Raw genomic sequence first — 16,678 nt, 5'->3', positions numbered from 1 at the left:
TCATGTGTCCGGCATGACTAGACGCCAAAGGCGCACGGAACACTGTTACCTTCCCACCGTAGTGGTCCCTATTTTTCTACTTGCATTTTTACGTGCTTTCGAACTGCTAGGTTGGCAGAAGCTGGGACGAGTAACAGGCGCTCACTCAGGATTCGACCCGCCAAACTGACCTTCTGATCAACAAACTCAGCATCCTAACCCACTGAGCCACCACGTCCCTTTATAAGCTATCTAGAGATAGCTATATAAATGTGATAAATGAATCATTTTTTTCATTGCACATTCCTACATACCTATTAAGCAGACAGATCATACTCATCATTGTTGCTTCTCCAAATAGCTGAGTCATATCTCCTATATTTTCTCATCTTGCCTCAGCCATCCATTCATATCATCTATCATTCCCTGTCTCCTTCCTCTTAATTTCACAAATATAAAACTATTTTTAATTAACTGGTTCATTAATTCTGTTCAACATTTACTCCTATTACATTACAATTACTCATCAAGCTGTAGTTGTAAAATAGAGAAGGCATAAACTAGGTTATCAGTCCTAATTGTATCTGTGTTACAGGTAGCTCTACCATTTAATAATTTGAATATTTGTCCGCTCCTGCCATTGTGCATGAGGCAGAATCTTTATCTATAAGATACTGTGCCAGCCAACATACTATTGCCCATATTCCATCAAATAGCAAGTTATTTATTTAGCATATGGCATCTACAGAGGTCATGCAATCACTGATATACCAATTTAGTTTAAATAAAGCATCAGATTACACACACACACACACAGTGGCAAGTATATGCAATGTACTGATGCATACTCTGGATATTTTTTGCTGCCACCACACAATAATGAACTGTTTTTACCTACTTATACTCCACCTCCTCCAAAAAAAGAAACATTCAAATGTAGAATAATTTACTCCAGCATTGCATACTTGTTATATCTGAAACATAGATATAGCTCCCAGTGTCATAATATTTACTTTTTACTTACTTTGCTCTAATAGTGCCATTCAACCTACTTTCCATAGAATAATACATAGGTGTTATTAAAGAGACTTCAAACTTTGGTAACACTGAAAAAACCCAAAAGCAACAATTAAAATTACATAATGGAGAAACTGAAGCAACTAAAAGATTAAGTTCGAGTGCTCCTCTATTATATATTCATTATTCAAGGAAGACATGAATGAATGGGTAGACCCAGGGCTTTTTTTGTCACAGAACGCCCAGAACGGAGTTCTGGCACTTTTTTGGATGGAACCTTATAGGGTAGACAAGGTGGGTTGTATGATGTGTTCCGGCACCTTTTTTTAACAAAAAAAAGCACTGGGTAGACCTCAGAATGACTTTTGGTTTTGCAAGCTGTAAAAGATAAATTTAACATTACAAACAACTGGATACTCAAAGCTAGATCTGACCTTGTTCATACTAGAAGATAATCATGATTATTTACAGTAAGTCCCACCCAGTGATTTCAGCTGGTTTACTCTAAGAATTACTGTCAGGATCCAAATGATTAAACTTTATGCCAAACAGTCTTGCAATCTGAGTATTATAATTTCCATGTTTTTTTTAAATGGCAAGTAACATTCTGGATTTCAGCTTTGTGAAAAATCACTGCCTTCCTAAATTTAAAACTTCATTCACCTTCTTCTAAAAGAATTATAAGCACCTGTTTTCAAAGAGCAGACGGTTATCACTTACCATATTCCACTACAGCAAATGATTGATAATAGGCTTGATCCTATGGAGACACAAGCAAAAATAAAAGTCAATGAAAACATATTGAATTCCTTTAGTTTACTGAATCTAAAGTAAAACCTTATTCAAAATTATCTTGACCACTTAAGAATAAATGCAGGCTGAGATACAATGTTTAAAAAGTGGCACTTTTTTCATGATACTTTCATTTTCAACATTCAAGAAACAAGCTCCTTAAATTTACTATCTAATGAATTATTCAGATCACAAAAATGTGAAAAGTGTACCATCACTTCTTATCACAAGTAGGCAGTCTTTGATCCTGAGTCAACTCTGGAGTCTTTAAGCTTAATCTAGCCCCACCCATTTTGCAGCCTTTACTCTTCCTTAAATTAAAGCTGTTCATCATCAAAAGGTTGCCCACTTCTACCTTAAATACAAACACATCTTATTTATACTCACATTTACTTGAACTTGTATAGACCAGTCACCCAAGAGAGGATATTTGGATAATTTGAACTGCTTAACGATCTTGCCCAGTTTTCCATTCTGTGTCAACCATTGCTGAATCAAATTTCGCTGAGGATCCTTACAAAAGTATATGATAAACTACTGTATATATTCAGAATACAGAATTTAATGCAATGCATGACTGCTAAAATAGGTTCATGGCAATAAAGTATGCTTCAGCAGTAAATATCCACCTAGAAAACTTTGCCATCAATTGTACTATATAATCAAAAAGGTTGCAGATGTTAAGATTAGAAGTTCCTGTAGCAACAGGAGTTAATTTTCAGAAATGCTTTCACTTTATCATAATCTGACAATGAATTTCATCTTTGTTATAGACCCTCAATGCAATTATTTGTTTTGAGGGGAGGCAGATTTCATTTCTGAAGAAAAATGTCATCTTACCAAATTCTCATGTCTTATTTAGGAATGGATTGTTTAACCATAACACACCGAAACCAAATAGCTATATTATGGTTTGCTGTACATTGCATATCAATGTACAGGCACATTTTCTGGTGATTAAGTATTTTCTACACATGAACACATCCAATGAATTCTCAATATTTTAGAATGATTCTTTTATGTCACCCAGAGTCCTGCTGTTTGAGTTGTGTGGCCATGTAAGCAGTGGCATAGCGTGGGGGGTGCAGGGGGGGCCGGCCGCACCGGGCGCAACATCTGGGGAGGCGCCCATTAAGCTCGCCGGAGGGGGACGATTCTGCTTCACCGAGGGTCGGAGGAGCGAGCAAGTGGGCAGAGCATAGAAAGCAACCGCATTCGCTGCGCCCAGCCAGAGCGGGATCCCGTCCTCTCGCGGCTGCGGATCGCCTCCTTTCTCGGGTGGGGGTGGGGAGGCTTGGCGGCCTCGCCTCCCTCTTTCTCCCGCCGCGGCTCTCCTCCGCTTGGCTCTCAACCTGCAAGCCCGCCCCCCCGACCCAGCTCCCGCCCCCGTCTCCTTTCCCGGAGGTAAAGGTAACAACTGCAGCCGCCGCACCTGCAGCTGCTTGCTGCTCCTCCTCCTCCTCCTTCTCCTCCTCCTCCTGCCGTATTGACTCTCTGTGGCCACTCGGTTCCCCCTGCAGGAGGCGATCAGGACGCCCCCCCGACACACGTCGCCAGCAGCGAGTTTCCAGCCAGTCCGGCGAATCTTTGGGGCGAGGTGCCAAAGAGAAGGAGGCGGCTTGGCTTGGATAAGCAGCGTCTGGGCAGAAAATAGGTCAGGCGCCACAGCAAGTATGAACTCCTGGGGTTCAGCCTAAGCAGGCAAAGCTGCAGGGTGGGTTGGTTGGCTTTTCCGGCTTTGGAATAACCTTGGGAAGCTGAGGCATTGTAAGTTGGAAGTCATTGTTTGTTGCCTAACATGTTGGGTCACCCCACACCACATGCTAAGCCATAAACCGTGGTTGGTATCCAGGGTTTAGGACAAGATGGAGAAAACTAGCCAATTGTGGGATCATAAATTTTGATGAAGCCCATCATCGCTCCATGTGATGTATGCACTCAATCTACAAACGTAGTCCAAGCCTATTCACATCTGTTGTAAGGTCATTCTCTCGTGGGGTTTATCTTGACATCCACTAAGAGTGGAACAAACATGCCCCATTAACCATTTTCAACGCCATGTCCTCTCTTTGTCTCATCCTAAATCACAGCTGAGGCACCTTAAAGTTGCCTTGTTTCAGTTTTAAACTAGCATTTTCCCTCTTCTCCAGAGACCCTTTTTTACCTTGAACCTAACTCAAGGGTAGGCAACCTTGGCTCTTTTATGACTCATGGACTTCAACTCCCAGAATTCCTGAGCTAGTAGAAGAGACTCGAGTGCTAAAATCCACGGGTTAGGGGGCGCAAATTACTTGCCTTGCCCCGGGTGCTGACAACCCACGCTACGCCACTGCATGTAAGCAATGGTGGGATTCAAATATGTGAACAACCGGTTCTCTGTGTGGATGCTGCTTCCGAAAGTCCATTCTGGGCCCGGGCAACAAAAAATTAGCTGCCAGTTCTGCCGAAGTGGTGCGAACCAGCTGAATCCCACCACTGCATGTAAGTGCTTTAAATAAATATATATAAAAAATGAAAGCTAATGCTTTTCAAGAGTCTCTTGCCTATCACTCCCTTACTATAACTCTTTTCAAAAGAGCAATAAATTTTACCCTGAATTTACATCAATTGTATTCTAAAACATAAATTTAGCTCAGATGAATATATCATTTGAACCACTGTGCGAACATCTATATTCTATAGTATGTACAAAATACAAATACATATTTATTTTGAGTGTCTTTTACAAGAAATCACCTTCCTGCTGCTGTACCTTGATATGTGTACCTTGGTATGAATGCGCAAAAGTAATTTTCACATATTCCACATGAAATCTCTTCTTTGCCAAATAATTTTAAACCTATGCTTACCCGAATATATATATTTACAGGGGTACTGTATGGTTTGAGGTCAGAATGCAGAGTAACAACCCGTATTTTCACATCTTGTCCTGGTTTATACGTTGACTTGTCAGTCTGGATGAAGACTGAAAAACTTTTACTTTCAAATGGCAGTGATGTACGCTTAGAAAACAGCAGTTGTCCTTTTGAATATCCATTCACTAATAACTCATAATTGGCATCAGTACTGCCCAATGGGAGCTGAGGAAGAAAACTCATTTCATTACCATTGCGATTGTTTTACTTATTTGATTTTTTAAAATCCCTCCTTTATTATTATTTGCAAATAATGGCAATCATGACTAATGCTCCTTCTTCTCCTATTTTCCCCACAACAACAACCTTGGGAGGTAGGTTGGGCTGAGAGCGTGACTGGCCAAAATCATCCAGCTGGCTTTCAAGCCTAAGGAGGTACTAGAACTCAAGTCTCCTGGTTCCTAAGCCAGGCACCTTAACCATTAGGCCAGGGGTCTCCAATCCTGGCCCTGGACCGGCACCAGGCTGTGGCATGTCAGAAATTGGGCTGCGCAAACAAACAAATCCCCATCCATGGGATGCAGGCAGCATGCGAAACCACACAGAGAACTGGTTCTAGTAATTCAAGACATGGGGGAACAGGTGACTGGAAGTCAAAATATATAAAGATTATAGACATTAGGATTACAAATTTAAGAGTTAACCTGCATTGCCTAGTTGCTCTGGCACCAGAACAGACAGGCATTTTCTTCTGAAGGGCAGAAAGAAATGAAATTCCTCTCTATTAATTTCCTATTTACCTTCCACTCAACCTCAAGTCCCATTTCTCTGCACTGCTTCTGAAGTACATTTTCCCCCTCTTGTGTTGGCAAAACCATAGACTTAGAATTGATTTGAAGCTAGAATTATCATTTCTTGGGAATTAAACAGATCCAAATTTTCTCACACTACATACATTAACTACCGTAGTTGCTCTGTGCTTTACTGCCACTATTGTTAATTTTCACAACCTTCCCCGCTCCCCAAAATAACTGAGTTTATATACAATGTATGGCATTCCTCTCATAAGATGTGCCTGAGGAAACGCGCTGTGATTTACAAAAGCGTACGCAATAAGAAAGTTATTAGTTTTTAAGGCAGGAATGTCAAATTTTAATAGTTATGAGTGGTGTAGGAGGGCTCATTCATTACTGCAAGATATTCTAGTCATTTCATACATTGATAAAACTCTCTAAACTCTAGAGAATCGAAAATGGATAAAATGAAGAATATCTTTCTATGCCATTAAATGTACATTTATTAAATCAAAAATTCGCCACTGCAAAACTAAGCTTCTGGCAATGCTGCAAAACAGAGCCATGTTACTTTGCCATTTAGCTGTCAGCATTTTTCATTAACCAGAACATTGATATTTGGCTTTGCTCCTGGGCTAATATATCCTATTATTTTCAAAAGAATATTCGGGATGATCTTGAACTAGGAAGTCCAACCTGGGACCGCCCAAATTCTTTCTTCTTTCTCTTTGCTGAAAAGAAAAATCTTTCCTTTTGTCTTTTTTCTTGCTCATTTTTCATTTTTGCTTCCTCTTTCCCTTTCTAGCAGAGATCCTACTTGCTTAGTGACTGGCTAGCTCTTCCACTCATTGCTTGGCAAGAGACCCACACTCACACACTCCCTTGGTAGTCCTAGACCAGGGGTAGGCAACCTCGGCTCTTTTATGACTCATGGACTTCAACTCCCAGAATTCCTGAGCCAGCATGCTGGCTCAGGAATTCTGGGAGTTGAAGTCCATGAGTCATAAAAGAGCCGAGGTTGCCTACCCTAGACCTAGCTTATCCTTCTTTGCCAAGCCTCACCTCCCAGCTGCTCTGTTTGGAGAGCCACTACTACTGGTAGCTGCACATGCCTCAAAGCCTGAAATAGGAAAGCTCCCAGATTGTGGAGATGCCTGACACCGGGGGGCCTTGTGGCACCAACTGTGCAGCATGGTTGACTGGGCCCTGCTGTTGCCTTCAGACCTGCTGGGTCAGACCAAGGCAAGCCACCAGGGCTTCCCATGGCTTGCTTTGCATATTAGATAGCATTTTCAGTGTCTATACAGTGTTTCAAAAGCCATGCATCCATAGTGTATTTTTTTTTTAAATCCTCCTCTCAATTTAACTTATCAGGTTCATATTATACTTTTTTCCCCCAATTAGTCTAAACAATTAAACCTATTGCACAAATTCAGCAGTAACATTTTGCATTTGCATGTAGAATATGAGGAATTTCCAATGAGGAAATAAAATATTTTGGATATAAGTACAAATTAATTTTTTTGTTTATTTTTGCATTTCCCATCTTTTATTAATACATAATTTTGTTACATTGAGTACCTATTGGTGTTTGCCCATAACTTGAGTATGCATTTCAAACTGAAATCCCAGATTCTTCCGATTTGGCACTCAAACTAATTATTAATCCAAAGAACAAAATAACACCTACACACTGATTACTAATTTGGAGCTATAAAATATAACCAAGTTAGCCAAATCAAAAAGCAAATAAAAGTAATGCTGGAAACATATGGTTTATATTTCTAGTATTTTAAGAGTACTTACAGATGGAAGGACTAGTGTCCCAAAGGAATCTATATCTGGGGGAGGAAAAACAGAATAAGGAAAAAATTCAAAGATTTCACACATCCATATGCCAGATATTCCCCCTATTCAAGCATGAATATAGCCAGAGTCCACTCTATGACAAGGAAGTTGTACTACGTTTCTGGTGCTTTCCTAATATCATGCAATTATGCTACTCCCACTTTACTACTATACACTGAAAGAACAATTCATTTTCATGTATTTGATCCAGTCACAAAATTTTATTCAAGTCTGAAGGAAAAATAAAAAAGACCATGTTCCATTTGTGGGAGTATGACGGAAATAAAGATCTGAAAGCAATATGTATGCCCATGAATAAGCAACCTCATTTGGGAGAGGTTAATCACATCCACAGAAGAGTATGAGTCATATACAGAGAGAAGTAGAATTATTCTGATAAAGAATGCTTTTTAGTGTGTCACACCTTGTTATTTTTTAAAAATTAAAGGAATAAAAAAAATTGGACATGAGGGCAATGAGACCACTAAAGTATAAAGCCAAAAGTCACAGCAATATTCAGCCCAAAAACATCATATTGCCTACCTTTAATCTAATTTCCATTGAAAACTACACAAAGCCCCACCTCTCAGACAACAGAATAGCTTTAAACAATATTCTTCTACTTTTCAAAATAAAGGGAGAGGTTGAGGGGCAAAAATTTAAAAATAAATTTTCAAGAGCGGAATTGATTTGTGGCCTTGTCCCTTTGAACTAAATGCATAATTCCTACAGATTTCTAATGACAGACATTTAATATTTGTTTGATTTTGAAATTTTACTCTTTAAATTCTTTTTATCTGTTATGCAAAGTATTACCAACAAAACTGCAATGTTAGCTTAGGGAACAATAATGAAGCTCAGCAGAAGCCCCAGGAACTGGCAGGGCTCTAGCTGACTGGCGCTTCCGGAAGCTGCTCAGAGCTGGTGAACTGAAGAAAAAAGGGGGAAGAGGAGAGGAGGGGCTATAAAAGGAAGTGGTTTGGGCGGGAAAGGGGGAAAAAAGACAACCGGGAAAGGTTTAATCCCTTTCAACAAATGTAATTAGTTTTACCCCCTTTATTTTTTTTTATTTTTTTTTTAATTCCATTCTCCGAAGACTCAGGGCGGCTTACAAACTTAGCAGTAGCCTTCATTCTATGTATATGCCTGCTTATTAGGGCTTTCACACACACCCCAAGCGGCATTATTACAAAGTCAGCTTAATTGCCCCCAACAATCTGGGTCCTCATTTTACCTACCTCGGAAGGATGGAAGGCTGAGTCAACCTTGAGCCTGGTGGGACGCGAACCTGCACTAATTGCAGGCAGCTGGTGTTACTTAAGGAGGCATTAGCCCACTGCTCCACCAAGGCTGTCTGTCTATGGCTTTTAGAAAGTTTTCTTTGAAGGTAAACAAGCTGGAGCCTTTCAGTCTCATTGTGACATGTCACACACCTGAGGCAGCTTAAAGAAAAAAAAACCAGGGAGTTAATGTGTTTCTTTATTTTGTGAGCCTTTCTTGCTTTGCACTTGATTCCTGTGTCTTTAAGGGTATGGGGGTGTGTGGGTGCATTCTTATTACACTGTGCAAAGAGCTCAGAAGGGAGAGAGGAAGAAAAGCCAACCAGCTAGCTCAGGGGTCTACAAACTTAGCAAATTTAAGAACTGTGGACTTTAACTTCCCTCCGCCCAGTACGCTCCCACAGAGAGGGCCTCCTCAGGGTGCCACCGGTCAAAGAATGTCGACTGGTGGCCCCCAGGGGGAGGGCGTTCTCTGTGGGCACGCCGGATTTATGGAACCATCTTCCGGTCGAGCTCCGGATGGCGCCTGACATCCGCTCCTTCCGGCGCGATCTCAAAACCTACCTTTTTGAACAAGCTGGCCTGGCCTGATGGGATTGGGTTTTATAAATCTGTTTTAACTTTTTTAATGTGTACTAATTTATTCATGGGCATTGTTGTTTAATCACTTTTAATTTTTGTATCTTGTTTTTTAATATGTATTGCCCTGTTCACCGCCCTGAGTCCTTCGGGAGAAGGGCGGTATACAAATTAAATTAATAAATAATAAATAAATAAACTTCCAGAATTCTTCAACTAGCCATGATGGCTGAGGAATTCTGGGAGTTGAAGTCCACAGACATCTACAACCACATGGAATCAGTATAGCACACAAGCCAACTAAAATCCTTCAAAATACCCTAAGCAAACTAAAAGAGCCAGCAACTCCAAAAGAAAAAACAGAAGTCATCTACAACATACAGCAACCACCACAGTATGTAGGAAAAACAGGCAGAAGACTGGCAGAACACATCCGTGAACACCAACTGGCAGTCAAAAACCATGATGAAAATTCTTATTGGAAGTTGGCAAGAAATTGCACAGAATCCCTCACTTAAAAGACCTGCGGGCCTCACTTAAAGACAACAACAGAGACTTCTGGATTATCATCACTAAGTGATGTAGTCCTGTGATGTTGTACTTTATAACTGTATCGCATGGTGACAGAAATTCCAGTGCCAATTTCCTTTGTTAATTAAGAACAACCTGTAACAATCTTTGATTTTCTTAAACAAATTTCCTTTTTATTATAAAACCTGCTTCACTAATTGTTGGTCAGGTCTGATTTTCACTCCTGGGATCAATTTCTCAAAAGGTACAGAGTACAACTTCATCTTAAACAAAGGAGACCCAACAGAAAAATGAAGTTGCCAAGGTGTGTTAGAAACAAATGGGAAAGACCCTAAGACAATTTTATATCCAGTTGGACACTGATTTTTTTCCAATTTGACCTATTCCCAGTAATTTCCTTTGTATATGGAAACTCTCATATGTTGCAGCACTACCATTCTTTGCTATGGTTTTGGAAAATAAGTTAATGCTATTTTCAAAATGTGTTTGAATGACTGACTTATTTCAAAATAGCTCACAGAGCTGCTATTCATTTGTTGCCAAGAGGTCATAATCTTGCCTCTAAAGTTGTGTTCATGTTGTAAAAACATTACATTTCTTCTTCTCTTGAGGAAATGCAATATAACACCCCCACACACATACTTAGTTTGTGAAAAGCATTAAGTTGATACAAGAGACAAAGATTCTTAGCAAAAGCCAATGCTTTTCTTTGAAAGGATCAACTGCATACTAATCAAGCCATATTTCTTTTAAAAGCGGTATTATCTGTATTATTGCAAAAGATAATATCTGATCTGCTCACTGAAGTGCATGGGGGGAGGGGGGAAGGAAGGAGGGGAAGGAAGGTTATAAAACTACTTAGCCATTTATGATGGATAGCAGCACTGCACAAGAGTAGAAACTGTGTTCATACATCTCTACATAACTACACATGCATCTTTATTCTTGAGTTGTTCTAAGCATAATCAGATTGGGGGGGCGGGATTTTCATTAGGATGAAAACTAAACCATGGGCATGCTGCCCTGACCTCATGGGATTGGTAACCACCCTATATAAATTATTTTGAAAGGAGACTTGTAGAAAGATCATACAAAAGCATATTTTGACTTTATTTCACAGGCAGATATTACATTAATAGAAATGATTCCTTATGCCACAAAGTCAAGGAAGGAGGTGAAGATAATGTATAGCTTTCTCTTCCTTTGGAATTCAAGACCTAATATGTACTGCCAGGTATCTTAGTCAGCTGGAGTCAGTAAACCACTGGAAAGTATTCTCGCTTGCACAGTGCCATGCATTTCCATTGGCCGTCCTGTACGGCAAGTACAAAAAGACATCACTGTCTGACTTTGCTCCTGTGGCTCAGGAGAGGTGGAGACCATTGGACACATACTCCTTTGATGTTCCTTCTACAGAGATATCCTCCCCATAATTGATAGCTATCCTGGTCGTTTGGAAAGTATTTATCTCCAGTGCCTGCTAAAGGAGGAGCAGGCAGAGATCACGGCGCAGGTGGCCAGATTTTGTGCAGCGCATTGGGGATTCACCAGAAACATAATCATTTTAGATCTTTTAAATAATCTTTTATAATTGATTTTATTACATATTTTATCCAGTTTTAGACTATACTCATTGTATTTTTATTGTCAGGTCAGTATGATTCAGTTTTCTGAAGACAGCTTGCTTTTGATATACTGCCTGTAAAACTAGGCAGACCTTGGTCACCCATTGATTGCATCATTGATTGTGATGTATTGCTATGTCCTCTTGTGATGGTTCTGTTTAGTTTTATTTGGATGTTTAATTTATGTGTGTAATAATAAATTGATTGACCTAATAGGTATAAACTGCTAGTAGCTGAGCAAATAACTATAATCCCATATAGATTACACCCTCATACCTTAGAGCATTTGTGAACATTTTTTAACTCAAATTGCTATGCACAGTTATTTCAACAAGACCCCATCCATGTGCCATCTTTGTCTGCCATCCTAAGCACAAATAATACATTTGCAATACAGGGAGAATTGAATAAACATGTTTAGGACTGTAATCAAAGAAGCTAATTACTGACACAAAAAAACTTTGAATCACCTTGGATAGTGAGATAGGTGACATGTAATTTTAATAAATAAAATAAATAAATCTCATTGCATTCCAAATCAAGACAACCATCTCACCTCTTTGAAAGACTGCTTCTCCTTGTAATATGGATTTATTTGCCAAGAGTACTTGCGCTTGTATTCTAATGCTTGAAGGGCTTTCCTTTAAGAGCCAAACTCCAATAGTTAGATTTGCTCCAGGACGGATTATTTTAGGAACTGCCAACAGGTATGTTGGTCTAGAAATCACAAAAAGAAAGTCTTTTTTTTAATTGAAAAGTTTTAAAATACATTTTAAAAACATAAACTCCCTCCCTCCCCCTCCCCCCCACTTCCCTTCCCTCCCCCTCCCCCCCCACTTCCCAGAGCTGATTAGAGGGTATAAACTTTAACCAACTTAAGCTAAAATATGCTAACCAACTAAAAAAGACACTTTAAATTCTTTCGCACTTTAACTCCTCTTAACATAACTAAATAACTAATAATAACTAATTAATAATGCATCATATAATACTAATACTTATTCATATACTAAATGAAACTTTCTAGTCCCATATTTATTCTGAATATAATCGATCCATCTCCTCCATTCCAAAATATATCTCTGTTGCGATTGTTCTTTCAAATATGCTGAAATCTTTGCCATTTCCGCCAGGTTTGAAACTTTTAAAGTCCACTCTTCTATAGTAGGCAGTTCCTCCTTCTTCCAATATTGCACTACCAAGAGTCTTGCTGCCGTAATTAAATTTAACATCAATTTAGTATCTATAACAGTACAATCTGTAATAATACCCAACAGAAATAACTGTGGAGAAAACCTTATCTTTTTCTTAAATATCTTCTGCATATTCCACCAAATTTTAATCCAAAAAGCTTTAACTTTTCTACAAGTCCACCATATATGATAATAGGTTGCATCATTACAACCACACCTCCAACATTTAGGCTGATAATTCGGATACATACATGCTATTTTTTTAGGATCTAAATGCCATCTATAAAACATTTTATAAAAATTCTCTCTTAAATTTTGTGCCTGTGTAAATTTCACATTTCTGACCCATATCTTTTCCCAGATATCCATCGTTATGGGCTCCTGAAAATTCTGGGCCCATTTTATCATGCAATCTTTAACAAGTTCCGTTTCTGAATCTATTTCTATCAGTGTATTATATATCCTCCTTATTTGCGCTGGACTCTTATTTGTTTAACCAAATTTTCATCAGTTGTCGAAATACCAACTTTCTGATCTTCCTTCCATCTAGCTTGTAACTGCCCATACTGAAACCAAGTCCGCACTATTCTTTCTTCTTTTAAAATATTAAATAGCTTTAATTGCCATACATTCCTTTCCATTCTAAGAATTTCTTTATATGTAGTCACATCATGTTTAAATCCCACGCTTATATTTTCTATTGCATGTTTAGGTATTGCCCAAATTGGTATTTTATAATTTAGCTTATATCGATATTTTTTCCAGACTCGCAACAGGGCATACCTTAATATATGTGTCTTAAAGATATTATCCACCTTCTTATCATATAATAAATATGCATGCCAGCCAAAAAATAAATCAGATCCCTCAATATTCAATAATCTCCCTTGTGTTAGATTAAACCAATCACTAATTGAAGATAAAGCCGCAGCTTCATAATATTTATTTATTTATTTATTTATTTGTTTGTTTTTATAAACCGCCCTTCTCCCGAGGGACTCGGGGCGGTGTACAGAGTAAGGTTGGTATACAGATTGAACAATAAAAAACAATAATATAGTTTAAAGTTGGGCATTTTAAGACCACCTCTTTCACGTACATCTTGCATTATCTTAAATTTTACTCTTGGTCTTTTCCCTGCCCAAACAAATTTATTAATACCTTTCAGTCTTGATACTTACTGACAGTTGCTATTAAAATATGTAATATTAGAATCTGCTATTGCTATCTATATGAACTAGAACAACTTTGAGGGACTAAGGCAAGTCTGCAACAATTGCATCTTTCTCTCATCGGCTATGCCATTTTTAATTCTTAATGGGAGGTGAGCAAAATGAAAGCAAAAAAAGATTGTACTATATATAGGGTGGGGAAACTTGTTTGTTTCCTTACACAGTGCTGGATTAAGAAATGATTAAAACTTAAGCAAGCGAGGCCTGAGTCTCTGAGATATACTGAGCTAAAGAGATAGAAACATAAGGAAGGATGTTTTCCTCCAATAATTAAAAAGAAAAATAATGTCTCCATAAGGATCTTTCCCCAGGCTTCTGGCCCCATATCCATTCAGGCCTGCATCGTCTGCATCCAGAAAATTAAGCAACTTTAATTCAGTGCCTAAAGCTCTGCATTTTGGTCCAGATTAGCCAAATGCAAACTTAGGCCTCCCGTGGAGAACGCAATCCCCCCAAAAGATGCTTTTTCCCAATTTTCTCCCCTCCCTCCGCGATTCTCCTTGTCAGTCCTTTCTCGTCTACTAACCCTCCTCCCGCCCCCATTTTTTTTCCCTACCCGGCGTTAACAAGCGAGGAAGCAATCACGAAGCCCCAGAGAAGTGGGAGGATGGGGGACAGCAAAGAGCTCCTCCGGGTAGCGGGAACAACTTCCAGTAAGAGCCGCATCTTCCTTCTGGGAAACCGGACAGGCGAGCTGGAGATAACGGTGCTCCGCTGCGCTCGCGGCGTCTTCCTACCTTTTCGGGCTAACCGCGCTAAATTCGGGAAGTGAAAGCAGCTCCTTGTGTCGAAACCGGGGTAGCGCCTTCTCCAAAGGCACAGCTCTCCGCCTCCGCCCCTCCCGTTCCACTCGGAGGCTCCTGCCGAAATGAGGACGGGCCTTTATGCCCACGAGCCTTTCTCACCCTCCATCCAAGTGGAAAGGCCGGGGAGAGGGAGCTGGAGAGAAGGTTAGGGCCGGCGGGGTTTGGGGTTCGGGTCCACAAAGCGCGCGCTCTCGCTCCAGAGATTTGGCAACAGAAAGAAGTCGTAAGTTTTCGAGAGGTCCAACGCGAGCCCAGCAGTTTAGTGGGAAAGAAGCCGGATTGTTAGAAGGAGCAGCCCTGATGGGTTGAGGCAGAGCCTTGGTGGAGCAGTGGGCTAATGCCTCCTTAAGTAACACCAGCTGCCTGCAATTAGTTCAGGTTCAAGTCCCACCAGGCTCAAGGTTGACTCAGCCTTCCATCCTTCTGAGGTAGGTAAAATGAGGACCCAGATTGTTGGGGGCAATAAGCTGACTTTGCAATAATGCCGCTTGGGGTGTGTGTGAAAGCCCTAACAAGCAGGCATATACATAGAATGAAGGCTACTGCTAAGCTTGTAAGCCGCCCTGAGTCTTCGGAGAAGGGCAGGATATAAATGTAATTTTTAAAAAAAATACAGACTCCAGTAGAGGAATGTTCCCCGCTTAGCTGGTTTGCAACAGGTTGCGACCTGCCTAGCTGAAGTTAGTAACTAGTCTTCAGTTTATTTGGAATATGGATCTAAGTGAATATGATCGGATAGGCTTAGCTCCTTGCCAGAAAGCTTGAGGGAGATAATTTCTCAAATGGAAGATTTTAAAACATAGCTCTAGTTCTTTATGCTTTATTACCTTTATTGTTACAGTTCGTTGCACAATCAGCCAGATGTTTAAACTGAATTTGGCATTTTTATTGAGTTCTTCCCAAGGATTTGGGATAGGAGATGTTTAATGATATGTAAGGGACGCTGTGGCTCAGTGGGTTAGGATGCTGAGCTTGTCAATCAGAAGGCCGGCAGTTTGGCAGGTCGAATCCCGAGTGCCGTGTACGCACCTGTTACTCGTCCCAGCTTCTGCCAACCTAGCAGTTTGAAAGCATGTAAAAATGCAAGTAGAAAAATAGGGACCACTATGGTGGGAAGGTAACAGCGTTCCATGCGCCTTTGACATCTAGTCATGCCGGCCACATGACCACGGAGACGTCCTAGACAAGCGCTGGCTCTTCAGCTTTGAAACAGTGCGGGGGAACCTTTACCTTTACCTAATGATATGTAAAGGTATTGTTGCATCAACAATGATCTACTAGCCTCCATTCTGTTATTTCTAATTCTGAATATAGTTCTTTCCAGATATCCTCTTCTTATTGGACTTGATTTATAATAAAATATCATTTTTTATTTCAATCTTCCTATATTTGTGTAGGCAACTTTTTTTCCAGTAGTCCTGCAGCTAAACAATTGGGGTCTGGAGTATTATGTGACAAGTGCTCCTCTGTATGAATACTGTTTATCTCTCAAGTGTGAAGAGTATTCTTCACACTACATAGAAACGTGGATGCCAGTCAATGAAGGCACTGTCTAAAACATGGAAGGAATATGATTCAAGGTAGGTCATAGTTTCCTGTGGAATAGATAGCAAGATATCCATGTACAATGGTGCTTATATGAAATGTCATAATTTTTTTCTGGACAGGTAGGTTTATTATTTTAGATGGCCCACAACTTATTTTTGGACTGCAACAGAATTAGTTTCTAATTGATTTGCCTTGTGGAAAATCATTCATTAATATGTCCGTATTGATGAAGAGAATGCTTTCTTACTTTGTGAAAGTGAGTTGTCCTAGGATTACTTTGCAGGAACCAATACTGTAGATAAGCTGTTTGGAACTTCTGCATCTGAACAGCATTTGGAAGTTGACGTAATGTTCCACAAAGAGGCAAAGGGCCTCTTTGTATCTAAACAATACTATTGTGATTATTTCAGACTTCCCAATTCCAACGTACACAGTATGTTTTCCTTAGCTATTTAAAAACATGTATTGGACTAATTATTATTTTTTTAAAAAAAGAGCAAAATAAAAAAAAACATGCATCTAGCCTCAAACTCCATGGTCCTTATTGGGGCTGTTCAGCTACATTCCTTAGGTGGTTTTTTTTAAGAGCCCCAGGAGAA

At 39.7% G+C, this 16,678-nt stretch overlaps 1 protein-coding gene across 1 annotated transcript in view; it reads right to left on the bottom strand.

Moving 5' to 3' along the window:
- CD109 (CD109 molecule) overlaps positions 1-14,474 on the bottom strand; it is a 98,065-nt gene extending 83,591 nt beyond the window's left edge. Inside the window, exons 1-7 of the mRNA XM_083377757.1 lie at positions 14,282-14,474; positions 11,857-12,017; positions 7,244-7,278; positions 4,638-4,868; positions 2,176-2,301; positions 1,717-1,756; positions 1,004-1,085 (exon numbers count right to left, since the gene is read on the bottom strand). Of these exons, the coding sequence (XP_083233883.1) occupies positions 1,004-1,085; positions 1,717-1,756; positions 2,176-2,301; positions 4,638-4,868; positions 7,244-7,278; positions 11,857-12,017; positions 14,282-14,391 (785 nt within the window). The 5' untranslated portion in view covers positions 14,392-14,474. The remainder of the gene's footprint in view (positions 1-1,003; positions 1,086-1,716; positions 1,757-2,175; positions 2,302-4,637; positions 4,869-7,243; positions 7,279-11,856; positions 12,018-14,281) is intronic.
- Between the last annotated feature and the right edge of the window lie 2,204 nt (positions 14,475-16,678).

This window comes from Vipera ursinii (genome assembly GCF_947247035.1).
Source record: "Vipera ursinii genome assembly, chromosome: 1".
Classification (NCBI taxonomy): Eukaryota; Metazoa; Chordata; class Lepidosauria; order Squamata; family Viperidae; genus Vipera; species Vipera ursinii.
This window is presented reverse-complemented; position numbering and strand designations above follow the sequence as displayed.